The 24,384-nt window shown below is 37.4% G+C and overlaps 1 protein-coding gene across 6 annotated transcripts in view; it reads right to left on the bottom strand.

The window, feature by feature from the left end:
• Window positions 1–24,384, bottom strand: part of MAP3K4 (mitogen-activated protein kinase kinase kinase 4) — a 94,214-nt gene that overhangs the window by 22,722 nt on the left and 47,108 nt on the right. For 3 of the 6 annotated variants that reach the window (XM_088142794.1, XM_007432557.3, XM_007432555.3), the window contains exons 3-16: window positions 19,470–20,863; window positions 16,168–16,410; window positions 14,927–15,070; window positions 12,895–13,052; window positions 10,909–11,025; window positions 10,255–10,354; window positions 10,085–10,168; window positions 9,364–9,630; window positions 8,436–8,585; window positions 7,462–7,602; window positions 4,492–4,625; window positions 2,603–2,681; window positions 2,276–2,354; window positions 119–215 (exon numbers count right to left, since the gene is read on the bottom strand). In XM_088142794.1, the coding sequence (XP_087998920.1) occupies window positions 119–215; window positions 2,276–2,354; window positions 2,603–2,681; window positions 4,492–4,625; window positions 7,462–7,602; window positions 8,436–8,585; window positions 9,364–9,630; window positions 10,085–10,168; window positions 10,255–10,354; window positions 10,909–11,025; window positions 12,895–13,052; window positions 14,927–15,070; window positions 16,168–16,410; window positions 19,470–20,863 (3,187 nt within the window). Of the gene's footprint in view, window positions 1–118; window positions 216–2,275; window positions 2,355–2,602; window positions 2,682–4,491; window positions 4,626–7,461; window positions 7,603–8,435; window positions 8,586–9,363; window positions 9,631–10,084; window positions 10,169–10,254; window positions 10,355–10,908; window positions 11,026–12,894; window positions 13,053–14,926; window positions 15,071–16,167; window positions 16,411–19,469; window positions 20,864–24,384 lie in introns of those variants that run through there. The other 3 variants (XM_025169391.2, XM_007432556.3, XM_025169392.2) reach the window with 2 other exon arrangements.

The raw sequence follows: 24,384 nt of genomic DNA, 5'->3' as shown, positions 1-24,384 counted from the left end.
ACTGTGCTTCAACACAGAAGAGGAGGGACAGCTAGAGGATAATATTGCTGGAGCTGCTTCAGAAACATCATTTTTGTATTCCATAAGCAATAAAGGTTTGGGATAAGGCTTTAAATACCTGAACCCTTCAGGTGTTGGGATGATGAGGTGAGGATTTGGGGGATCACTATGGCATCGAGGTACTTTCACAGGGCGGGGACTATTCCGATGAATAGCTGCAAGCAAAAAGAAGCAGAAAAAGATCAGTCACGTGGTTACAGGAAGCAGGGAACACCACATCCCACCTTAAGTTATACAGTAACTGAATTACAACAAATTTGTCCAAAATGAAAAAAGTGAAATTCACTCTGATTTTGCAAATGGCAAGTAAAACAGTTCACAGTCTGTCTTCAAACATGTCTACCAAACTACTAAAATGAACTCTTAAGAATCAGATCAGCTCAACATAAGTAAGCTAGTAGCCTGGGGAAAAAGCAGCAAGAAAGAGTAATTTATACTTGTTAAAGTCATTTGGCATAAAGATAGTTTGAGAAAATTCGGTGGAAAAAAAGAAGCAGGTAAAAGTAAAAAGCTACCTAAGTTTTTTACCTACCTACCTATAGCTCCCAAGACATATTAACCAACCAGTCAAGGTTGGAATTGTCTTATAATTCCAACCTTGAACAGTTGGTTAATATGTCTTGGGAGCTATAGAGACATAACCAAGAGGTCTTCTAGGCAATGACACAGAATTACTTTGCTTACAAGCTTACAAGCCCAGACATGATCGGCCAGGTGCTGCTACCTGCTATTTAACTTGTCTGCAGACATAATTTTTCATAATTAACCTGGATTGGTTTGAACTGACTCACTTTTCAGGTCCATCTTTGATAATCAAGTACATGATTAATACTACAGGTAGTCTTCGTTTAGCAACCATAATTGGGACTGGCAACTCAGTCGTGAAGCGAAGTGCTCACTAAGTGAAACCGTGACTGTTCCTATGATCTTACTTCAGCTTTCCTTTGCTTTACAGACCTGCAAAGGTCATAAATATGAGGACTGGTTGTAAAGTTACTTTTTAATCACTGTCGTAACTGTGAATGGTGACTAAACGAGGACTACTTGTACTGGAATAGTTCTCGTCTTTAGTCATACAGTAGTCATACTATCATCTTTCAACACAAGAAACTCTTCTGTTACACATTTCCTTCAGAGAAAGCTACAACTAGTTGTGAAATATATGCTGCAATTTGCAGACAAGATTCCAGGTTTAACCATAGGCTTGTTGTGTTCCTGCAGAACTGAACATACTGTGATCCACTCAGCCCAATGAAGCCAATCAGCAGGATAGTATCAATCCTTTTTTTCCTCCTTGTCAACTGTAACAGGAGAGTAATGGATAGTCTGTCAATCACTTGGAATGTTGTAATAGATAGTGTGTCAATGGTCAATACTTGGTTTGTAGGGCATAATGTATATAAGTCATAATTAAGGAATCTCAGACAGGAGCCTTTGAAAAAAATGTATGGAGGTACTTAAATCCCTAGTTTAGTACTTGCTATCAGAACTGTAAGAAATTATATTCTAGTCTGTTCACCTTGATTACAAATGCCTTAGATCAATGTTAAGATGAATAGAAGACTGCAATAATGTGCCTGCTGGGGGAAGCCTTTGAAGAGGATCCAAAAACTTCAATCAGTAGAGAATGCAGCTGCGAAGCTATGGGCTGCAAAGGAGTTATCCAAAACATGCAACTCCATTGTCATCCACTGGGCTTTAGTTTCAGAGTTCATTTCAAAAACTACTTATTACCATTAGAGCCTTGAACAATGTTGTGCCAGGATTCCTAAAATGCCACTACCTCCCATGTGAAGCTGCCCACTCTTTGAGATCATCTGGAAAGACCCTGTTGCATATCCTGCTGATTTCCAAGACTCATTTGACAGGAATGTGCAAAAGGGCCTTCTCAGCTGCTGTACCCAGATTCTGGAATGTCTGTACCCTGGAAAAACAACATGGCTTCCTGCCTAATGTCATTCTAATAAAAATCTCTATTTCAGAAAAACTGTCCCATTAGATACTTGCTTTGTATCTTTGCCATTTTTTCTTCTCTTCCTTGCTTCTATTTTTGAATATATTATCTGGGACTTCTTATATTTAAAAGTTGCTAATGTTATCCACCTTCTAACTGCTATTAATGTTTGTTTTAATTCCAAGTAACCTAGATCATATCCATTTCTATAAGCCATTAGCTGCAAAATTCCAGAGGAAGAGACTACAGCTGCTGCCTTACCAAGGTACAAACCTGTAACAGGACTGTGAGGCTTTCCAATAACATGGCCAATACATTCATTCATCAATGACTGCAAACTCTGGAAAAAAAAACAGAAAAAAGCACTGCAAAAGAAATACACTTGCCAAGTCATACTGCTGTTTCTTTAAATCATGAGAAATGTATACATTGGGAACCCATTATATCAATTAAATTATAAATTAAGCCATTAATAAATTGATAAGGATGAAACCATTAAAAATCCTTTTTGTAGTAGGCTAGCCACTGGCCTCAAATATAATTGATAATGTTTATTAATTTGAAATGTATGATTAATTAATGGCATACCAAGAAATCATCTTCAGGCAGAGCAGAAATAAAGGCTGGTTCAATGGCTTGAAGAAAATCAAACCCCTGTGTTGCCCACCTGTCCAACAGAAAGAAATTATTTGTTGATATTTATATTAAAAGTTCTATTTATTGAGAATAATACATCTCTGTTGTGCTACACAAGTCTTCCCTTTCAAGCATTATTAAAATTATATAATAGGATCAATTCAAGGTTGCATTCCTAAAGCTGTTTTTTATGGCTGTTAATCAGGAAGACTACAGTAATCTCCACATGTTTAATTAAAGGTGCTTTATAAAAACCAATCAGATGGTCCTTCCATTTTCTATAGTTAAAATTTTCTAGATGCAAGAAGATGATTCAGTAGAAATGACAAATAAAAGCAATTTGAGAAAAAACTGCTGAATTTGGACTGAGAAAATCAAGACCCAGAATACATCTTAACCCTGAAAACACAAGATGGGCCTTGGACAAATCAATATAAGCCAATTTGGCATTTTTGCTTTAAATATGCTGTCAGTTATTTATGCTTTAGTCACCTCCTGCTTGGATTACTGTAATATGCACTACATGGGGCTGCCCTTGAAAAGCATTTAGAAGCAGCAACCGATATAAAATGTGGCGACTTGTATGAAATGTGGCAGCCTGGGCAGTAATGGGTATATCCCATTATACTCAGGTGACCCTGCTGTTTTGGCAGCTGCACTGGTTACCAGTGGGCTTCTGGTGCAATTCAAGATGCTGATATGATCTTTAAAGCCCCACGTGACTTTGAATGGGTTATCTGTGGGAACACCTCCCAATCAGGTCAAATAGGGTCAACTCCCTCCAGGTCCCATCTTTACAAGATGCCACCTGATGGGACCTTGGAAGATAGCATTTTTGATCTCTACCCTCATGCTTTGGAACTTTAATATGGATATTTATATTTTTACTGTTTTTACTGTTTAGATTTTAATTGTGAGCTATCCAGAGTCACCCTCTGGGGGAGATTGGTGGCATATAAATTTAATAAATAAATAAACTCCACCCCACAAAGATCTGGTCTGCTCATTCCTTCCTGAATTTCAGGAGAACAGCTTATACCTAGTTGTTTCATTTAGGCAGGAGGAGGGCATGCAGTGAGAAAGGTTTGAAACTGATAGACACATTTTTTGTGTATTTTTGACATGTCTGTTATCGTTGTTAATTTTGTTTATATTATATGTGGGTTTACCCATTACTTTCAAGATTATTTTAATCTATGCAATGATTCAGATTATTAGCCAATTTGAGAATGGGCAATGTACAAATAAAGTAAGTAAATAAATAAGCATGGTAAAGTGTGTTCTCTATCCCATGTGGGAAGTCAATTCTCCAGGTGCTGAAAGGCATGGAACAAATTGTTGCAGTTGGAAACCACAATCTTCATCAGGATCAGGCAAGGAAATATTGATATTTATTCTTCTTCCTCCAGACATTCTGCAAAACAGTAAGAGTGTCCCACCCACTTATCAGCCCCCCTCTATCAAATTCCACCATATCTCCAGTCATAACAATTATCTTTCAAAATAAACAGAAGGGATGTTCTCATATTAAGGACAGCTAAAAACTTTATAATGCCACAATATACTTTAACCACACTGTCCCTGGCTACAAGTGTTTAATGAAATCCCAGAGTATTCATCACGTCTAAGTGTAGCTCTTCGTTGAGGCAATAAGTAGCGGATTACATTCTAAATTGCAGTGATTATTTAATGCACCAGCATTGCATTAGCTGTTATTTAATAATTTAATCAACACTAATTAAATCAAAGTCATCTAGACAGTAATTCTGTTCTGTGTTTAAGATACAGACTTCACAGAAATGAAAGGGATAGAAAACATTTAAAAAGCATCTGCTTTTTACCTGGGCCTGGTGCCTCGTCCACTCTCACATTTAGTAAGGACGTAATTCATCCATTTTCTTGCGAAACTGATATACTGGTCTCCTATTTTCTGTCTAAATTCTCCAGACATTAGTCGAATGACTTCTTTATGATACTGTAATAGATTTAAATGATCATTCCAGACAGTGAACATACAATGGTTAGAACAGCTTAATGATGTAGCTAAAGAACAGTCAGGCTCAAATTATCCTACTTCGGACACATTATCTGAAGACCTAGCTCTCTGGAAAGTGCTGGGAAAGGTGGAAGGAAAGAGAAGATGGTGATCAGCAGCAAGGTTGATGGACTCAGTTACAGTGGCAATGGATGCACTTTGAGGACCCTGAAATAACAGGTTAGGGATAGATCATCCTGGAGAAAATCTATCTATGTGATCACTAGTAGCTAAAAATGACTTGATGGCACATAATCAATCAATCAATCAATCAATCAATCAATCAATCAATCAATCAAAGGGCAGCACCAAGCACAATACAGCGATGCTGAGAATTTAGTAGGGCTGTACAGCAGTTTGAATCTGAAGGTGTTTTGGAGCACAATGATGTCTCTTGTCTGCAACTCTTTAAAGCAGCTGCATCTTTTCCCGGGGTTGCACAGCTGTCCTCTGCAGTTCAAGCTTGATCACAGCTGGAAAAGACACATTTGGCTTAAGGAGCTGCAGACAGGTGCTTGTATCTGAAGCACTCTTCTGTCTTTGAATTTGAAGCCCTGCACAGCCCCAGAAAATAGCAATAGACTCATCTGGAATATCCGTGTAACAACTTGCATTCAAAGCCTGATGATATTCATAGAAGCATGAAATAGTAACATACAGAAAATACAAAATAAAAAGCAGCACAACAAACAGAAAGCAGGCGTTCTACTTTACCCAGTGGATATCTTTCTTCACTACAAGGTTTTGAAACCATCTGTTAGTGAGCCATTACTCTGTGGCCATTCAAAAAGAATGACAACATTTGTAGCAGTATGGAAACTGCTGGTGGAGCTCTTGGTACCTTGCTCTGAGGGATGCAGAAGGCAGAGGAAGAGTTCTATGGCTGGCAGATGATGGCATCAGCCAGAAAAAACGACTAGGGGCAGCATCCAAAGGTGGTTAGCACATGCCTCCCAACTTGTTACCTGAAGTAAGTCTCATCCTGCTAACCAGAAGAATGTATCCAGCTGAGATAATATGCAACTGCAAATCTTTTACATGTCTGCATCTTATTGGAAAGATTAGAGACTACTGGGACCTCTCTCCTACCTCTGAATCTTACTCATAAACAACAGAAGAGATACCCAATGTGGTGCAGTGCTTAAGGGTTTGGACTAGCAGGTGGGGAGTGGGAAGACTCAAGTACTAGTCCTCCCTTAGTCATGGAAGGGTGACTTTGGGCTAGTCATTCTTTCTTTGGCCCAACCTACCTCACGGAGTTCTCAGTTACGATGGCACTAAGAAAAGTGACTTAGAACTAGTCCTTGCACTTATGACTATTGCAGTGTCCCTGCAGTCACGTGATCAAAATTTGGGCAGTTGGCAACTGGTATGTATTTATGATGGTTGCAGTGTCCTGGGATCACATGATCTCATTTACAACCTTCCCAAAGGGCTTCCGACAAGCAAAGTCAATGGGGGAAGCTGGATTCGCTTAACAATCGTGTGATTCACTTAACGACCACAGCAAAAAAAAAAAGATTGTAAAATTGGGTGCGACTCACTTAACCGCATTGCTTAGCAACAGAAGTTCCGCTCCCAATTGTGGTTGTAAGTCAAGGACTATCTGTAATAGCAGTAAATATGTTGATTTTAAATATCAGTTTGTGAGCTCCTAGACACAACCATTTTATTTTACTGTTGAGGGGAAAAATGGGAGGAAGGAGTGCTTTGAAGGTTGCCCTGAGCTCCTAAAGAAGAAGATGGGATGGACCTTTAACTAACAAGCAAACAACAAACAAGCTTTGATAGCACACTATAAGAAGCACACTATAAAAAGCACTGGAACTGACTGATTTTAAAAGGGAGAGGAGGAGTGATTTACTCTGAAAGGCAGTAATCTCCATTTGAAGCAGGCAAGGTTGGTCCTCTCTGTCATGCACATGATAGGCAATACTGAATTGTCAAAAAAAAACACCAAACTTTGGCTTTTAAAACAGCAAGTATTTCCATCATGAAAAATACTGTGTTTAGATATTTATTAGATTTATATTCCGCCTTTTTGTACAGGAGATCAAAGCAATGTGCATAGTGCTCATGCTTATTTTCCCCAACAACCACCCTCTGAGGTAGGTTAGGCTGAAAAAGAGTGATCAGCCCCAAACTATGCAGCGAATTTCCCTGGCTGAGTGGGGATTAGAACCTGGGACTTCTTACTCGTAGTCCAACACCTCAACCACTATACCACCTTAGCTCTATTTTTTCTGTATGTTAACTGGTTTGCATACAGGTAGTCCTCGACTTATGACCATTTGTTTAACCACTGTTCAAAGTTACAATGGCACTGAGAAAAGTGACTTACGACTAGTCCTTGCACTTATGACCACTGCAGTGTCCCCACAGTCACGTGATCAAAATTTGGGGACTTGGCAACTGGTATGTATTTATGATGGTTGCAGTGTCCTGGGGTCACATGATCTCATTTACAACCTTCCCAGAGGGCTTCCGACAAGCAAAGTCAATGGGGGGAGCTGGATTTGCTTAACTATCGCGTGATTCACTTAACGACCACAGCAAAAAAAAAAGGTTGTAAAATTGGGTGCGACTCACTTAACCGCATTGCTTAGCAACAGAAGTTCCACTCCCAATTGTGGTTGTAAGTCAAGGACTATCTGTAATAGCAATAAATATGTTGATTTTAAATATCAGTTTGTGAGCTCCTAGACACAACCATTTTACTTTAAATATATGATTCCTTTTCTTCTGAAAAGACAGAAAAGATTTCTCTTGGACCTACCTCAAAGCCAAAGTTGTAACACTGAATCATGGCTTCCCTATAATATTGCTGCAATTCTGATTCAGCAGATTCCGATGTGAACATATGATCAACTCTATCAATTGCATTGCTTATCTTATTGCACAGCTGTAAAGCATCACTCTGGAATATATGGGAAAAAAGCTGTGTTCATATGTTTGTAATGTAAAGACAGATAATTGTGCAGAAACTTTATGTCAAACATAAATGCCTACATCTTTGCTATTATTATTATTATTATTATCATCATCATCATCATCACTACCAGCATCATCATCATCAGTCTAGAATTCAGGAGTAGTATTACAATCCTATATACATTTACCTGAAATCAATCTCATTGAAATTAATGGGATTACTTCTGCTGAGATGTGTAGAGATACAATATTAAAGACCAAATTAGCCAACATCTTTCTTATCATATCAATAACATAATATGCATTCTTTTGGCAGATGCATCAGACTATGAATTGTGGACACGAAAACTTTTATGTCTCTTACACACACATCATAATTATATAGTTGTATCTTAAGTACATTTTCAGTCATATTAAGAATACATTGGCAACTCCTCAAAATGTGTCTACATTGTGCAAGCTAAGTAGAGAGTTTTAAAAAAAGGCTCTGCTACTGGAGTTTTAAAAAAAGGCTCTGCACATGGAAAAATTTTGAATATAAATCAAAATATAGACTGTATGGCTGCCTAATTAGTACATACAATACATACAGTGTGTCACATTTCTTTTATTTGCAAATTCATACGCTACCCCCTCTTAACAGTTCTAGACAAATTATAAAATTACAAATATCAATCTTTGTGTATTTATATAAAATTGCATGGCAAATATTGCCTTTCTGACTTTCTATGGACAGCCGATCTCATTATTATATATTTTGAAATGATGAACAAATTAGAATCAGATGCCCAGAAGATAATGAATTAGAAAGATGTGTACCTTCAACTGTTGCAAAGCTTTGGCAATTACCGGTTGGCTGGAAGTTTGCTCCTGCTGCAAGGAGATCAATCCTTCAAGTAACTGCTGGAAGGCTTTTCTCTGGTTCACAAGATGAACAGGCTGCATTACCACAAGAAGGATGTTATCAACCTAAAACAAAAGGGTAACACTGTGTTGCTGAAAAATGAATTCAAATATCTGATTCACTCTAAATATTTCAATGGATGGGACTTTTCTTCCCAGAAAATGTATCAATTTAATGGAAAATCAGCTACAGATTTGGATTTTCTAAGATTTCTCACATCATGATCAATTAAGTGGCAATTTTATATACAGAAGCAGATTTCTATGTATAGAGTTTGCCCAAATATTTACCAGAGCTTGCTAATAGAGTGAGAATCTTTTGTGCTAAAAAAAAGCCTGTTGATTTTCCCATTGTCAAAAGGCCATAATTCCCATTGCAATTCTAATTATATACTTATATATATTGTTTCTTAAAGAAATTAAAAAGATGAAATGTTGGGGGGGGTGCAACATGAAAATATTTCACAGGTTTTATTTGTGCCTTCAGATCACAAGTGTCTGGCAACTGCCTAGATTAAGTCCCTGCCATTTTCTTGGCAACATTTTTCAGGAGTGGTTTGCCCTTGCCTTTTTCCTAGGGCTGAAAAAGAGTGACTGGCCCAAAGTCACCCAGCTGGCTTTGTGCCTAAGGCAGGACTAGAACTCACGGTCTCCCATTTCTAGCCCAGCACCTTTAACCACTACACCAGACTGGCTCTATCATGTTTAGAATATCTAAAAATAGAAACCCATATTATCAAATGCCTGGGATCTTATGGTAGTAATATTTTCGATATAATTTAGAATAAATTAAGCATCACCCAGCTTTTGAGTCCATGTATTAGTTAACATAGAAAGACTTTACCTGCATACTTCTCAGTGTATCAATAGTTTCCACTTGAGGAACTATTTTGATTGGCTGGCCTTCCCAAGTGCTCCAGTTGTCATCAAATTCTTGGTCTTTTTCACTGTATTTTGTCATAAGTAAAAATGGTTCACCTGTAACCTCATCGGAATCTTTTGAACAATCCTTTCCTGCAGCTGCATTAAGCAATTGCAAAATAAGAGATTTTTCCTGTGCAAAATTATCTGGCACAAAGATTTGTAAATTTTCAAGCCCAGGAATTTGTACCTGTGAAACAAATCAAAATGGTCAAAATAATTAACAAGTGGATCTGTATTATATTTTCATAATTTTCTGAGAACTCTATTTGGTGGAGAGGGCAAAACAAATGCATTTCTATGCACAATGAAACAGATTTGTAACCACTGCACTCGTCCGTCCCCCCCCCCGCCACCTCCAACATAGACTGCTATTATTTCATTGATCTGCAAAAAGGTTTTAGAGAAGTAATTATGGGAGCTCCTACCCTAAGTTTGAAATGAGCAATTCCACATGCAGTGATGTTATATCGTCATTAACTGGTTGCTAACATTCCAGCCTTAATAGATACCTACAAAGGGCGAACATTTGTCTTCCCATTTAGTGTATTTAAATACAATCCTATGTATCTATACGTCTGAGTAAGTCCAAGGACTCCACCCATTAGCATTCCCATGCTATGCAGCCTCTAGACTGATGTTACCTTTGTGTACTGCTGAGCTTTCAGAGCAGTAAGGAAATCCCTCACAGAGGCAGATAATGTGAACTCTGCTGCTATTTCAAGGTCCTACAAATATGGTGAGAAAAGTAAATTTTGTTACTAATGAACTGTTTAGCATGTAAATGAAACTGAATTTGGTCTAATTTGTTTACCTTTCTTAATCTCTTGGCAAAGCCAAGAGCTTTCGAAGCTCTCTCTCTAGCTTCATGAAATAGCTCTTTCAGTGCCCGGCTGGTTTCTATAACAGACCTCCTACAAAAATCAAACAAAATGCACTCATTCAGTACCTTTCACATCAATATTCCAATTTGGGATTGCTAAAACATCCACACATATTTTATTTACAGATAGTCCTTGTTCAGCAACCACAACTGGGACTGGCAACTTGGTTGTGAAGCAAAGTGGCCACTAAGTGAAACTGCAGTTGTGCTTATGATCTTACTTCAGCTTTCCTTTGCTTTACAGACCTGCGAAGGTCATAAATGTGAGGATTGGTCATAAAGTTATTTTTTCATCACTGTTGTAACTGTGGTCATTAAATAAGGCAGTCACTAAACAAGGACTACCTGTATTTATTATACCAATTTATATAGCTGCCTATCACAAAATTATGATTCTGGGTGGCACACACTGAATTACAACCAAACAGAGCAGCAATTTATAATGAAATAATGTCAGCTGAGGACAAATCTAACTTGAATCATTGAAAGCACAAAATGCCAATGACAGGGACACCTATCCTCAGGTGCCCTGCACAAAAATTGTTTTCATGGTGAGGAAGAAAAATTATGAAGAACAAGGAATACCTGACTTCATCTGAAGCAGCACTGTCATCAGCACTAGCCCGAAATTCATTACAGCTCTCTGGTAAGTCAGAGTCCAAAAAGATTCCTGTTGATTTTAACAGCACTCCTGCAATGTCACTAAAACAAAAATAAAACCATTACTTCTGAGACAGTTTAGGCATCAAAAAGTTTCTTTCCTGGCACTACAACAGATATAAAGGGACGATGTCCCTCCAAATGTTGCTCACTACAAATCCCAACATTTCTCAACCCAGACTGACTCAGCCTCTGGGAATTATGATTCAGCAAACACATGTTCTGCACCTCTGCACTACAAGGTAATAGAGAGACTGATGAGTTAGGACTAAAACTAGGAAGGAAAAATCATTCAGGCATAAGCATAGGATATTTTAAATCCTGTAATCCTATTTTACTAAAAAATATTGGGGTAGATTGATATAAAAAAAATAGAGTGGACAGGGTAGTAAAAGCTAAATTAAAGACAAATGTATCAAAAGCAGAATACAGTGGTACCTCGGGATACGAACTTAATCCGTTCCGTGACTCTGGTTGCAACTCGAGTTGGTCTCAAGTCGAGGTAACGTTTCCCATAGGGTTCAATGTAAATCCGGTTAATCCATTCCGCCCTCCGAATTTGGTCGCAACCCGAGGCAAATTTCCCCATAGGGTTCAATGTAAATCCGGTTAATCCGTTCCGCCCTCCGCCCGAATTTGGTCGCAACCCGAGGCAATTTTCTCTTCAGAGCCTTACTCCCGCCAAGCCTGCTCTGCATTTTCTTTGGAGCCATGCTAACACGCACAGCAAAAACCTTCGCAAAACACCGCAAAACACACCACAAGCCTCACCAAACGTCTCCTTGCTACTGCGACCTCGCCCACAGGAAGTCGCGACTGCGTGGCAGCAGGGAAAACGGCCGCGGATCCGGTTCGTAACTAGAGGCGAGTTCATAACCCGAGGTAAATTTTTCCTGCCGAAGCTGGTCGTAACCCGAAACGTCCGTTAGTAGAGGCGTTCGTATCCCGAGGTACCACTGTATTTTTCACAGCAAAAATACCCCTTTCTCATTTATTTACATAAGATGTTTCTGTAGGCTAAAGTCAAACACTTCTGATACACTGATTTCAAGTGTATTGGTGTGTTTTTTTAATATAGCTATGAAAATTGCTACCACTTTTATTACATGAACTTAACAATTTTGCATTAAGAATTTTCATCTCAACTATATACGACTGTAAATACTTTTTGTTCATGGGCTGTACAGGTAAACACAGCATATATAAGCATATATATAAGCCGTGTGCCACCTATTATCCCAGCCACAATTGAATTCCAGGAATCAACAGATTACAGATCTGCACTGTCACTGTTTTATCAGCGAAAGAAACCTTAAAAGGCAAAGGAACTAGATGCAAGAAACACTTGCATGATGTAGAACATGGAATGAAAGTGTTCACCAAAATGACATGGCAACCTAATATCCTCTCAATGTGACACTTCTTTGTTAAAACATGGGATACATATTTGGAAAAGAGGGCAAATGAAAATCAATACTTCTGGATAGGCAAATTTCTTGGCCCACATTAATCCCTTAATGACTCCATTTGAAATATGGAACACCGGGTAAAAAGGAAAACATTAGCCTAAGAACAGAACTGACAGTAACCAGATATATTTTGAATGAATAATTTCCTTCCGTCAAAATTATTCACACGAAATTAAACAACTAGAAGTTCTAGTTATCATTAAAAAGATCAACTTTCAATTTGACAGAATAAAAAACTGGGAGACATATAAGCAAACTTTTAAAAAAATTATTACAACTGTTAAGGGAAATGTAACATTAAGAAATCATAATTCTGTCTTTAAAACAAACACTCAAAATTTCTACCAGAAACTATTTTTCAAAGGTATTACATTTTCATTTACTCAAAGTAGCTAAAACCAAGATAAGCAGACAAAAGATTCATAGTAGTATGCAGTTCTACCAGAATAGTTTTCCAGCTTGAGCTTCACCTCCTCGTATATAAGGCGTTATTTCTTTGGTGAAATTCCATTCTTCTTCCAAAAGATTCTTTAAACTATGAGATGCCTGAGGTAACTGCTGTAGCATTTGGATCCAGCTTCGCATATAATCAAAATAAACCTTGAAACCCAGAGGAAAAAAGGGTAGGGAAAGCCATTTAAACAGTTATTTCGCAGCAAAGACAAATCCTCATCTGTAATATCATGTTAGTTTCATAAAACTGAACATTGCTTACAATTCTCCTTTCTCCAGATCAAGAACTCTTTTATCAATTCTCATGTTCCTGGCATAGAATTATACTCCAACCTCCATGCCAATTAAAAGACAGGACTCCCCCAAAAACTACTGGAAGCCTCAGAGAGGCCTTACTGACTCAGAAAAGAGATACTTCCATGTAAGGAATTGTGTACTTAATTCAACTGACAGCACTGGTCTGCTATAGCATGTGTATTAAATGGACCTTCAGCATACATGTGGCTCTTAAGGCCAAAAAGATAGTCTACTTACACTAACAGACTTTCAACTGCCAGCAGCTGCACTTTGATAACTGAAGGCAGTGTGAGAGGAAAAAAACTGATTTTATTAATACTTAAGGCCTTTGTTAATTGTAACATACAAATAAAACAAGCTTATAGAGCAATAAATAAAATTGCTATGTGGACTAAAGTTTTCAGTCATGGACAGGAAGTTGGAAAATAGATGGACAAAGTAAAATGCGGATAAAAGGAGTGTGACAAGAGGATGGAACAGGGAAGTGTGGTAAAATTATCACCAAGGATGGTAGCTCATCCTGGGAGTCATGATTGTGGTTTGTGGTTGTGAAGAATAAAAAGGGTTGTTGGGAGGGGCTCAGGGCCACATGGCCACAAGCTGTCCAGGTTGACCGCTTGTCCATGCTGGATCTCATTGCAATGGGATCTTAAGTAAGTATGTTATGTTTTGTTGTTTGAACTAAGGTCTATGTATTGAACTATACTTGCTTATTGAATTAACATTTAATAAATACTTTAGAACTTTGAAGTGGTCTGTGTTCTGGTGTGTCTGTCTGTCAGGTTTGATGGGGTTTTTCCCCTGACAGCAGGTTTGTCTGTTCCTTGCCTGGGAGAAAAAGAGAGATCTCTCTCTGCACCCCTTGGTATTCTGGCAGATGATAGAAACCAATGTGTATCCCCTTCAATTCTTCAGTGGCAGGAAAATCAGCAAAGAGGCAGAGAGGGAAAGAATAAGGTCCCTGCAGTTGCTCTTTATGGATGGGGTCATGTTAACCACCTCCTCATCACAGTGTCCTTCCTAGAAGGCATACATGGTTCTAACCATGGTTTCTATCACTGCGCCTGCCCTTTGGAATAGTATTTCCCTCCAAGCTCCAGATGGCTTTGACCCTGGCTGCCTTTTTTAAGGCTTGGAAGACTTGGTTTTTCCCATAGACAAATGGTCAAGGGGATTTGTCAACCTGTCTGGTTTGAGTTTTACAATGGCTATATACCATGGCATAATTTGTCTTATGATTTATTGCATTTTATGAGTGTTTGCTTCCTAATGTTATTATTCTTTACTCTACCTTGAGTTGTTTTCAACAGGGTGGCTATATAGATTTACTAAATATAAACAAGCAAACCACCAACCTTCTAATGGTGCTTAGGCAAAGGGAGGAAGCCAGAATATGTCTCTCTTCAGGTCTGCAGTCTCAGAGTAGCAAGCAATTTACAAAATAATGTAATACTGTATATCTAGGGTATGCTCCAAATATGTAACAAGCACTACCTTATTTTCTGGTAATGCTGCTTCAGTGGCTCATTGATAGGCTCGAGTTTGAAAGAGACAATGATTCTCTACATTCTGTACCATGGGCAGTCACAGCATTCCCCATTATATGGTTGAAAAACAAAAATGTAAGATTTTGCAGGCTAGGGAAGCTCTTTGCTAACAGAAATAACCAAATGGACAGGCCAAATGACTTAAATGATTAAATATTACACTGAATTGTTAGTTACCATTAACATCTTATGCAAGTCTTCTTCGAAAGAGTCAATGTTGCAGTGGTTCTGTAGGTCATCTACCACCTCACGTAACATAAACTGGTAATATTGCTTCATCAGGAGGCCACCTTTCAGAACCTCTTTACACTCTCGCACTAGCTGCAAGAGAACAGTCCATAAATAGTAAACTGATCAATCTGGTGTTTTCATGCTGCAAGATGCAAAAATGTTTCTAAAGAGCAAATTCTGTGAATATCTATTCTCTTAAGTCCTGCTTATACATGAGATAAACAGCCCCCAAAATGGCAATGCAAAATAAAACCCAAACTGGTAGAACAGTTGATTTCTACAGACTATGAACCTAAAACCCTTTGTCATCCCTGTCTTTTCCATCTTCACAAGGACTCTTGTTGTAATGTTTTATCTCATGTAATTCAGCAAGTGTAATTCCCCTACCATCTGCATGTTTTTCATATTTGCTTGAATTGTACCTTTCATTTAAAAACAAAGCACTTGTAGAGAATTCGTCAATAACCAGCTGGTCACATATCCTTCTTTAAAACATGCAGAAGTAATTGTTGTGTTGTTTCTTGTTATATATATTCAGCATCTTACTGAGGGCCACAGCAACACCGTATTGACTACTCTTAATATTTCTTTTCTCTTGGAGGACACTGAGAATTATTGGTGACATTTAGTATCAAAAGGCCATCTGTTTTTATCAGCCTAAATATCTTTGATTATTGCATGATATAGAAATGTGGGCACAAAAATATATAAATAATATTCATATGTATTCTCAAAGTCTATGCTGAAATTTGTAAACATCATGCGGCAGGCAAGTCTTCATCTAGTATTACAGTATAAAGCCTCCAAAATAAGGAACCATGTTACTGGCTTCAGTAAGAAGCCATTTTATTCAATAGAAAAAAGAAAAAAAGGGATTGCTTTTTATACCCTCCACAGAATCCTATCCTCCCTCTCTTCAAAACATAAAATCAACAGCACATAGCTATTCTCCTGAAGTGTTTATAATTTGTAGACAATTTAGAAGTTGTGCAAGACATCATTTGTACTGTTGATGAAATAATTATTTGCAAGCTGTATTTGTCACAAGCAATATTCTATTTCATTATCTTGTGAGCAGCTTTTTGTGCTATTAGAGAGAATTATCAATAATGAAAATAACATATATTTTTATGTGCCACTGTCCTAATATTATAGAAGATGTGGAAAATAATGTATAACAGGCAAACCTGCTTAATACTCAGGAGAGACGGCTCCCCAGCAGGCCGCTGTTCCAATCTTAATTTGAGACACTCGTGGATAACATTGAGAAGAACTCGGCAAAGAACCAGAAATGCAGGTTCAAAAGATGGCAGATCCATAGATCTCAACTCTTCCCATGATACAGTACTGCATTTTTGATCTGAAGAAGGCGGAGAATTTGACAACTGCACATAATCTGAACATAAAATGGGATCTGGGTATTCGGAAAACTAACAATAAAAAGAGAGAGAGAGAGAGAATTTGGTGATTAATTTCTTCTCTTTGGGACAATACATTTTATAAACCAGATATTAACTTTAAAAACAACTGTTGAAAATACATGAGGCAAAACTGCCTTCTGTTAAAATTAAATGCTATCCTTGCAGATAAATGTTTCAAGAAAACTCTGCTATACAGTATAGATGCCGATATTCAAAGCACGCTACCCCTCCTCTCCCATATCAAAAATCCCTTTACGTGCAAGCATGGAGGTTAAACTGGGACTAAATGATTTCTCCAGAAAAGTAGCAATATAGGAATCATCAGGCTTGTAGCAATGATACATAAGCAGCATGGTTGCTCAGTTTACAACAAACTTTTTTTCTAATAAGCATCTGGCAGCTTTACTCAAAGGAAGCGATTTTTTACAGAATTCCATATAATATTAAAATGCTAATGAGATAAAGGAATAGATAACATCAATTATCAAAACACCCGCAAGGTCTTAATGTCTTTAGGCTTGTCTTTCTCAGGCCTACATAGCAGAACCACAGGGGTGGGTGGGAGCTGCTATTTTCATTCTGGACTTGGGATGGTATCATTACATAAGATGATGGGAAGTTAAAACAGAGACCAGCTCACTGAAATGCCTCACACAGAAAGCCAGGGACAGGCACAGGGAAACACTGGGGAGCTCAGCTGGGCCATAGAGGCTCTAGAGTATGCCCCAGGATGCCAGATGTGGATGATAAAGATTAATGTGAAGAAAGTCCTTGCCAGTTTTCACACCCTGCTCCATTTTTTTTTTTTACCCCAGGGCATATCCTACTTACATAAAGATTACAATCAGCACATCTCAGTTCTACCTTCAGATAAAACAAAAATAAGCTTGGGAAGTGCAATTATGAGTCCGAACCTTTAAATATACTAAATAGTATACCTTCACAACATGGCAGCAAATATTTATAACCATTCACAATACCCATCTAAAACTTTTACACGACTACATGAATTCAGAGCTCGGAAACTGATTTCAAGCATGGATATACCAGGAAATAAACTATTGATAAAATGTGAAGTTCATGCACAAGGTGTTCATTGCCATGCATATAACCAAAGCATACGTAAAACATCAGGCAAAGGTAAACTCTCCCTTGAGTTGAGCTCAACTACTGGTTACTTCACAGATAGATACAGCCCATATTTTCCCTGTCTTCTTCTGGTATGTTTTCTGACTTCCCAGTTTAGCCTGAGGCCCTGGGCAGGGGGAGGTCTCCCATCCTAACCAGTCCCAGCCTTGCTTAGCTCCCAAGCCTAGACTAAATTGGCCAGCACTGCCATTCACTGAGGGAGGGAAAATATAACTCTTTTAGAAAAAGAGAGAGAATGCTATAAAAAAGAACAGACTTACCTGGCTTAGAATCTTCTCCAACTGTCATTTCTAAATATTCAAATAAAAAAAAGGTTTCACCCCAGTCCCAGGAATTAAGGGTAAGTTATTCTGCAATATGGACTCAGTCAAAACCTTTTTTAAAAAAACAGGTCTTTGCTTTCTCAACATGATTTTCAATGGGCTTCTTCAGATTCCATATAACTTTGTTTTCTCAGATATTTGCAATTCTTTATAAAAACAAGAAAATCATTTAACACTCTATAAAGCTGTTAAAAACCTTGTTATCACTTACGAGGTAAAACAACAGTAACCATTCTTTCTCCAAATTATTAAAATCTGGGGTGAAACAGATTAGATACCAGGAAAAACAATCAAATTATTGTGTCTATGGAGGAATTTACATAGAAAGGTAACAGCATTTTTCTCTGCCTACAGTATGCAGAGGTTAAAAACCCTGCTTCAGGACAATACTTGCTTTATGATAGTTTCAGTAACATAATTCTACTTTATGATTTTCAGGTTGGTTTGAAATTACAGTGATGGTTAACCTTAAAAAAGAAACAATTTGAGATAACAAGATAAAATAACACATTCATCATATATATGGATCTTTACATGATAACCATGTAAATTATACAATATAAATTAATATTTGTGTTTATCATAAAAAGAAAAAAAAACAGTGTTAGACTGCTTCTGTATCTAAATTATTTCCAGGATTCCAACACTGGTATAACATTTGAACACTCCCTCTATTCATCCATCCCTGTAAGCTATTACAGAAGTACTTTTGAAACATGCAAACCCAAAAGAAACTTAATGAGTGAGGATGGGCTTTATAGGGGTTGGAGTGCAAGACAAGACTGGGATATTGTAAATTCAATTTATCCTGTAAATCATTAAAATAACTGGGTGATTGTGGCTAGCTATTCTCCTTCAGCATAATCTTCTTCACATATATTCTTGTAAGAATAAACAGAAGACAAAAAACTATGCATGCTTCTAGAGCTACTTGGAAGAAGAGCGGAATATAAATACCATGAAACTGAAAATGTTTTTGTGTCAATGCTTACTTTGAATGTTGAAAACTGAGCATATTCCAAATATTCAGACATTGTATTTTAGCCCGCAGAGGACCTCTTTAAAACTTTTATTCCCTAAACTTCAGAAGGACTGGAACATTTATTCATTTATTTTTTTCATTTTGTATAAAGTTACATTTCTATCTAAAGAATATCCATTCTTCCAGAATTCTTCCAGAATCAAAATCATATCAGAAAACCATAAAAATAGCATAGAAAACATTCAATTTTGAAAGTCTAACTTTCATTTCTAGCATTTTCCCGTTATTGTTACAATACAGCCATTAATATCAGCTATATACTAGGAAAGGAGGGAAGGAATGGGAGTTCCCACTATCCTTTAACCGTCAGGAAATTAATACAGGATGTGTTGTGGCTTTTTTGTAGAGCCAGACACAGAATTGACAAGGAAAGTCCACATATATATTATATATGTTTCACGTGATACGTCACAATAATTAAAATAAGTCAACATGGTATATAGCACGTTTTTGAACTATATATGCATATTACATAGAATAATTTTTGAAGAAAAAAATTGCTATAAGAACTATTGCTCAAGCATCATCCATTCCACCCACCTCCCCAAACCTACCTCCAGCTGCTGATCACTCTTTATCAATGCCATTCGGGCCCTCTGCAAGGAGCCATGCATTAACTTGTGCAGTCTTAAAATGAGTTTTCTCAACCCCATTTGTTTCAGTGCTTTATCTACAAATGGCCTATAAATAGAGGTCAAACAATGTCTGCCGCAGCCTGTCTCTCTGCTGCACTCTGTAACTGCCCAGCAGGTTGAGTCATCTTCAGATTCAAGCCTATCAAGCTTTCTTGGCAAATGGTCCGGTGCCTCAAAGTCAAAATTTGGCTTATTGGCAAGATTATTCCGGATGGCTTGTCTGAGTTCCTCCACATTCTCCTCAGAGATTTGTTCTTCATCTTCACTTTCCTCTGTGCATGCACCTGAGGTTACCCTATCATCATCATCTTCATCATCTTCATCATCAACTTCATTCTCTGGATCATTGTCCCTGAATGAACGAGGAGAAGGGATTTCAAACACTGGCCAGCCAATGTCAGAAAGATCCTTGATGCCCAAAACAGTCCCCATAATCCTTAGTTTCTGATTTAAATCTTTTGTAATGTTTAACCAAAGACAAAGTGCCTGCACCCTGTCCTGAAAATCCCTTGCAGCATACTTTTCATAGTCACTTTGAAGGGCCTTCAGAGATGGATAAAGTGCTTCTACATATTCTAGCAGCTCCATTATCCGCTTTACCTGTTCAAAGGAGACCCTCTGGCGATGGAGGTGCTCATGATAGCTTGAATAGCCCATAACACTAGCTCCATGGGCTGCTTTACATTGTCTTGCTGACGTACCATTAAGACTAGCTCCATTTCCTACACAGGAGAGGTTCCGATAGTTTACTTTGAAAGTAAAGATTTCATTGATAATATCAGGGATGGCTTGACGAGCTGTGTACAAATAGAAGTCTTGGTCCTTAATAGTCCGGCCTGCATGCCATGCCTGTAGTTCAAGCCAGATTAGTTCATTGGATCGGTTTAACTCTACAGAGGAAGTGCTTTCCTGGCCTTTCTGCTCTTTGTCCTTTTTCTTGGAAACTGAGGTAAGCTTTAACAAAAGCCGCAGGGTTTCAAAAAATTTTAAGCGGTCTGCTGGGTAATCAGTACGAGAAGTCTGGCGTGTAGTTTTGGCTATAGGCACAGGTACAGATACTGGAGGCTTAGCATTGCTGCAGCCAAGGCTGAGGTAAGGCTTATTGAGATCAACATCCGGAATTGACTTTTTTGGCAAGGACCCACTAACCGAGTCCAACATGAACGAACACTGTACGTTTTTCTTGTGATCCCTCTCAGTTGTCCTTAGGGTGGCTCGGATCTTTTTCCCCTGCTTATAGCTGTGCTCTTCTGAGTTCTCAGAGATTTTAATATTATCTTTGTTAGGCAGCTGGTTGGGTGAGCTCATTTTCTCTGAAATCATAACACAAAACACATTTTTTCACTTTGAAAGAAAAAATTACTTTAAAAAAAAAAACTTATACTCACTTTATTTACTTCTTCCATTCCATAAGCTTTCAGTTCTGTGATATGCTAAATAACCCATTCATGACAGTCCCTTAAAATTATGTAAAAGGTTCAGAACCTAATAGATTTCACACATAATCCAAATACCACTCAAATACTCTGCCCATGTTTTCATGTCTTATGTCACAATTTATTAAACACTGGAACACAGGCATCTAATAGAAGCCACAATGATCATAACTTCATGAGGATTATGCAAATTATGTAATTTGTGTCAGTCAAGTCATGATGCAAATGGCATACAGTACAGACTTTGCATTATTTGTGTAATGACATCACAACACATGTGACATCACTCCCCATCTGCCTCCCATATGAATACCCATACAGTACATTGTTTTATTTATTTATATTTCAAATTTAGTCACCACCCATCTCACTCAAGAGCGACTCTGGGCTTTTTACAATAAAACTATTTATTTATTTATTATGCATGCAGATATTTAGTTGTGCCTACAAGTTAAGATGACAAAACGTCTTAGTAGTTATGGGAATGGCAACAAGATGCTCATATTCCACTTATTCAACCATAACACACTGATGCTTCAGGAATTACATCTAAAGTTGTCTGTGGCTAGTTTGTGAAACTCTGAATTATTAGGTTCCTGTCATTACACAACCACATGCTAAATTAACTTTTTGCTTAAAATTTCAGTTCTTGTGTTCCTGCTATTTTTAAACAGTAAGATAAACCTCAGTTATTTGATTTAGATATCACAAATTATTTCTGTATTTGTGTTCTCTTATTATGCCTTCCTAGCCATTCAACTTAAACCACAATCTAATATAAGAATGAAAAAATCATATTTTAGAAATGGCCATGAATGGTTAAGTAGTAATAATTGATAACCACACCAAACAGCCATTTGAAACATAGTTCACTCAAAATTCAAGACATACTGAGTCATTTTGTACCTAAGGGCATCATAATTATATTGTGGAGCTTTTAAAATAACAGGGCTAACTCCAAAACCATGCTAATGGAAACATTCAGTTGTGCTAATTGTAATTATAAGTAGTGACTTCGCATTACAATTATCTCTTTTACTGTACATGGCAGCTGGAACCAGTGACTAAGCAGAAGTCTTCAGAACATAAGCCTTGATGGAATGGAGAGGAATTACAATTTTTTCTTCAAACTCCTGATTAAATCTTTCTAAAAATGTATGGTGTACTACAGAAGATCTAAAAGGGGAAATTATAAGGTTGTAAAAATAGGTTCGTAATATCCCCTTCCTGGGAAAGATGCTTGAGTGACTGATAGATTTTGTAGATCCATTTCAGTTGATTTAAGCCTGATCTTTGCATTGATAGTAGCTTAATAACCCTTAACCATCTTAATCTCCCTTAGCTGAGAGAAAGAATGTACTGATTCTCTTGAACTTCTCAGTGGCGTTTGAAATATTGATCATGGTATCCTTCTGGAGAGGTCGTCCAAGTTAGATGAAATGGAACTGCTATGCATGGTCCTGCTTGTACAGCGTGGGCAACTCCTGAAACTGATGCTGCACAATTCTGCAAGGTTGCATTTTATCCCCCATGCTGTTTAACATCTACATGAAGCTGCTGAGTGAGATCATTTGGAGATTAAGAATGAAGTGTCATCACTCTGCTGATGACACACAGCTGTCTGTTTTCATTAGATCCAGGTGAAGCAGAAATATTGATTCTGTGCCGGCCATAGTAATGGGCTGGATAAAGGCTAACAAACTGAAGCTCTGTCTGTCTTGTCTGTCTGTCCAGCATTTCTGGACAAGACAGGAATGCTGATAGCAGATAGTTTACCAGGTGAACAATAGTCACCTTTTTCTGGAAAGGGTTCTACAACTCTTAAAAGATCACTTTCACAGTTTGAGTATCCTTCTAGAGCCATCTTGGTCATTAGAGATACAAATGTCCTCTGTGGTACAAAGTGTCTTTTACTGGCTTTGGTTGGTACTGTATACTAATTATAGACCTAGAAGGATAGTGTCTTATAGCTTCTCTTTTAGAATACCATAATATATTATATATGGAGTTACCCCTAAAACAATCCAGACAGTCAATACAGAATATGGAAGTAAGAATTCTGACTGGAACTGGAAACTGTGAACGTATTATGCATGTTTTTATTCAATCTTCAATAGTTCCTAGTTCATATATAGAAGATATTAAACCGTCAGTCCATTCATGGCTTGAGACCACAGAATCTGAAGAATTCCCTCTTTCCTCGAGTTCCTAATTGGAACTGATCATACTAAGAGGCCCTGTGGTTAGTACTCCCCAGCAGTAAGGTGTGGTAAGTGTTTCCCTGGGAGTGGGACTTTTCAGTAATAGCCTTTTGATTCTGTCTTGCCCTCCCTAGTAAGCAAGCCTGGAGCCAACATTACTGTCTATTCAGCACCAAAGAAAGACATTATTATATATCTATATACTACGTTTCAGCATATATATTGCTAAGGAACTTCTAATTACTTTAACATGGCTTTTCTTGTTTATTTTCTTGTATATTTTAACTTCCACTCAAGCATTTTAACTGTGATTTTAATGTATGGTATGCTGTCCTTGAAAAATTGGGTTTTGAGTGGCAAAACAAAATTTAATAAATATATTTTCTGGATTAATTTTATTGTAAAAATAGCTGTTTTATCAACAGAGTATTTAAAGAAACTATTAATATAATTATGAGTGGGGATATAATTATACATGTTTTATTGCCTTTTTATTATTATTGAGATGCAGGGACGGTGGAAATTTAACTAGCAATTTATTCCAAATTTGAATGCAAAAGCATAAACTCATTCCTACACTCATTTTTTTCCTTGCAACTTGAATTTTCAGCAGTTTAGATATCAGTCATGCAAAAGTAATGCATTACACATAATGCCTTCTAAACCCATATAAATGTAACTGATCTACCAAATGTTTTTTCTAACTATCTTGTCATTCTACATAACAACTGAGGAACTAAGTGGTATGAATAGTTAGTTGGAGAAATCTAGTTGAAATCTTCCCATCTTAGTAGGTAGCCATACTCTTGGCATAATATAATACTGACCTATTTTTAAGATTTATTTTAAGGACAATAAAATGTGAAATATTTTGAAAAGTCTACATAATATTATAAATCTTTACTGCAATTAAAAAAAGCAGCAACAAAAGAGAATTACTTAACAGACTCATAATTTCACTACACCTGAAATTCTGCTAAATAGAATATTATGCAGTCTGTATAGCATGAAGAACATTTCTAGCTTCTGACAATATCATCAATGCATTTTGCAAAGCATATTGCCAATACTAATACAGTACAGACTCATGTAAAAGTAATGAGTTTTTTTTTTGATGCCTTCAAGTCATTGTTGATTCCTGGTGACTACCCGGATATGTCCCTGCAGTTTTATTGGCAAGATTTTGGAAGTGGTTTG

Source organism: Python bivittatus, unplaced genomic scaffold, assembly GCF_059951505.1.
Source record: "Python bivittatus isolate LINGU-HERP-01145 unplaced genomic scaffold, Pbiv_v1 ctg000020_np1212, whole genome shotgun sequence".
NCBI lineage: Eukaryota > Metazoa > Chordata > Lepidosauria > Squamata > Pythonidae > Python > Python bivittatus.
The sequence above is the reverse complement of the archived record's forward strand: the minus strand, read 5'-3'. Positions and strand labels throughout refer to the sequence as shown.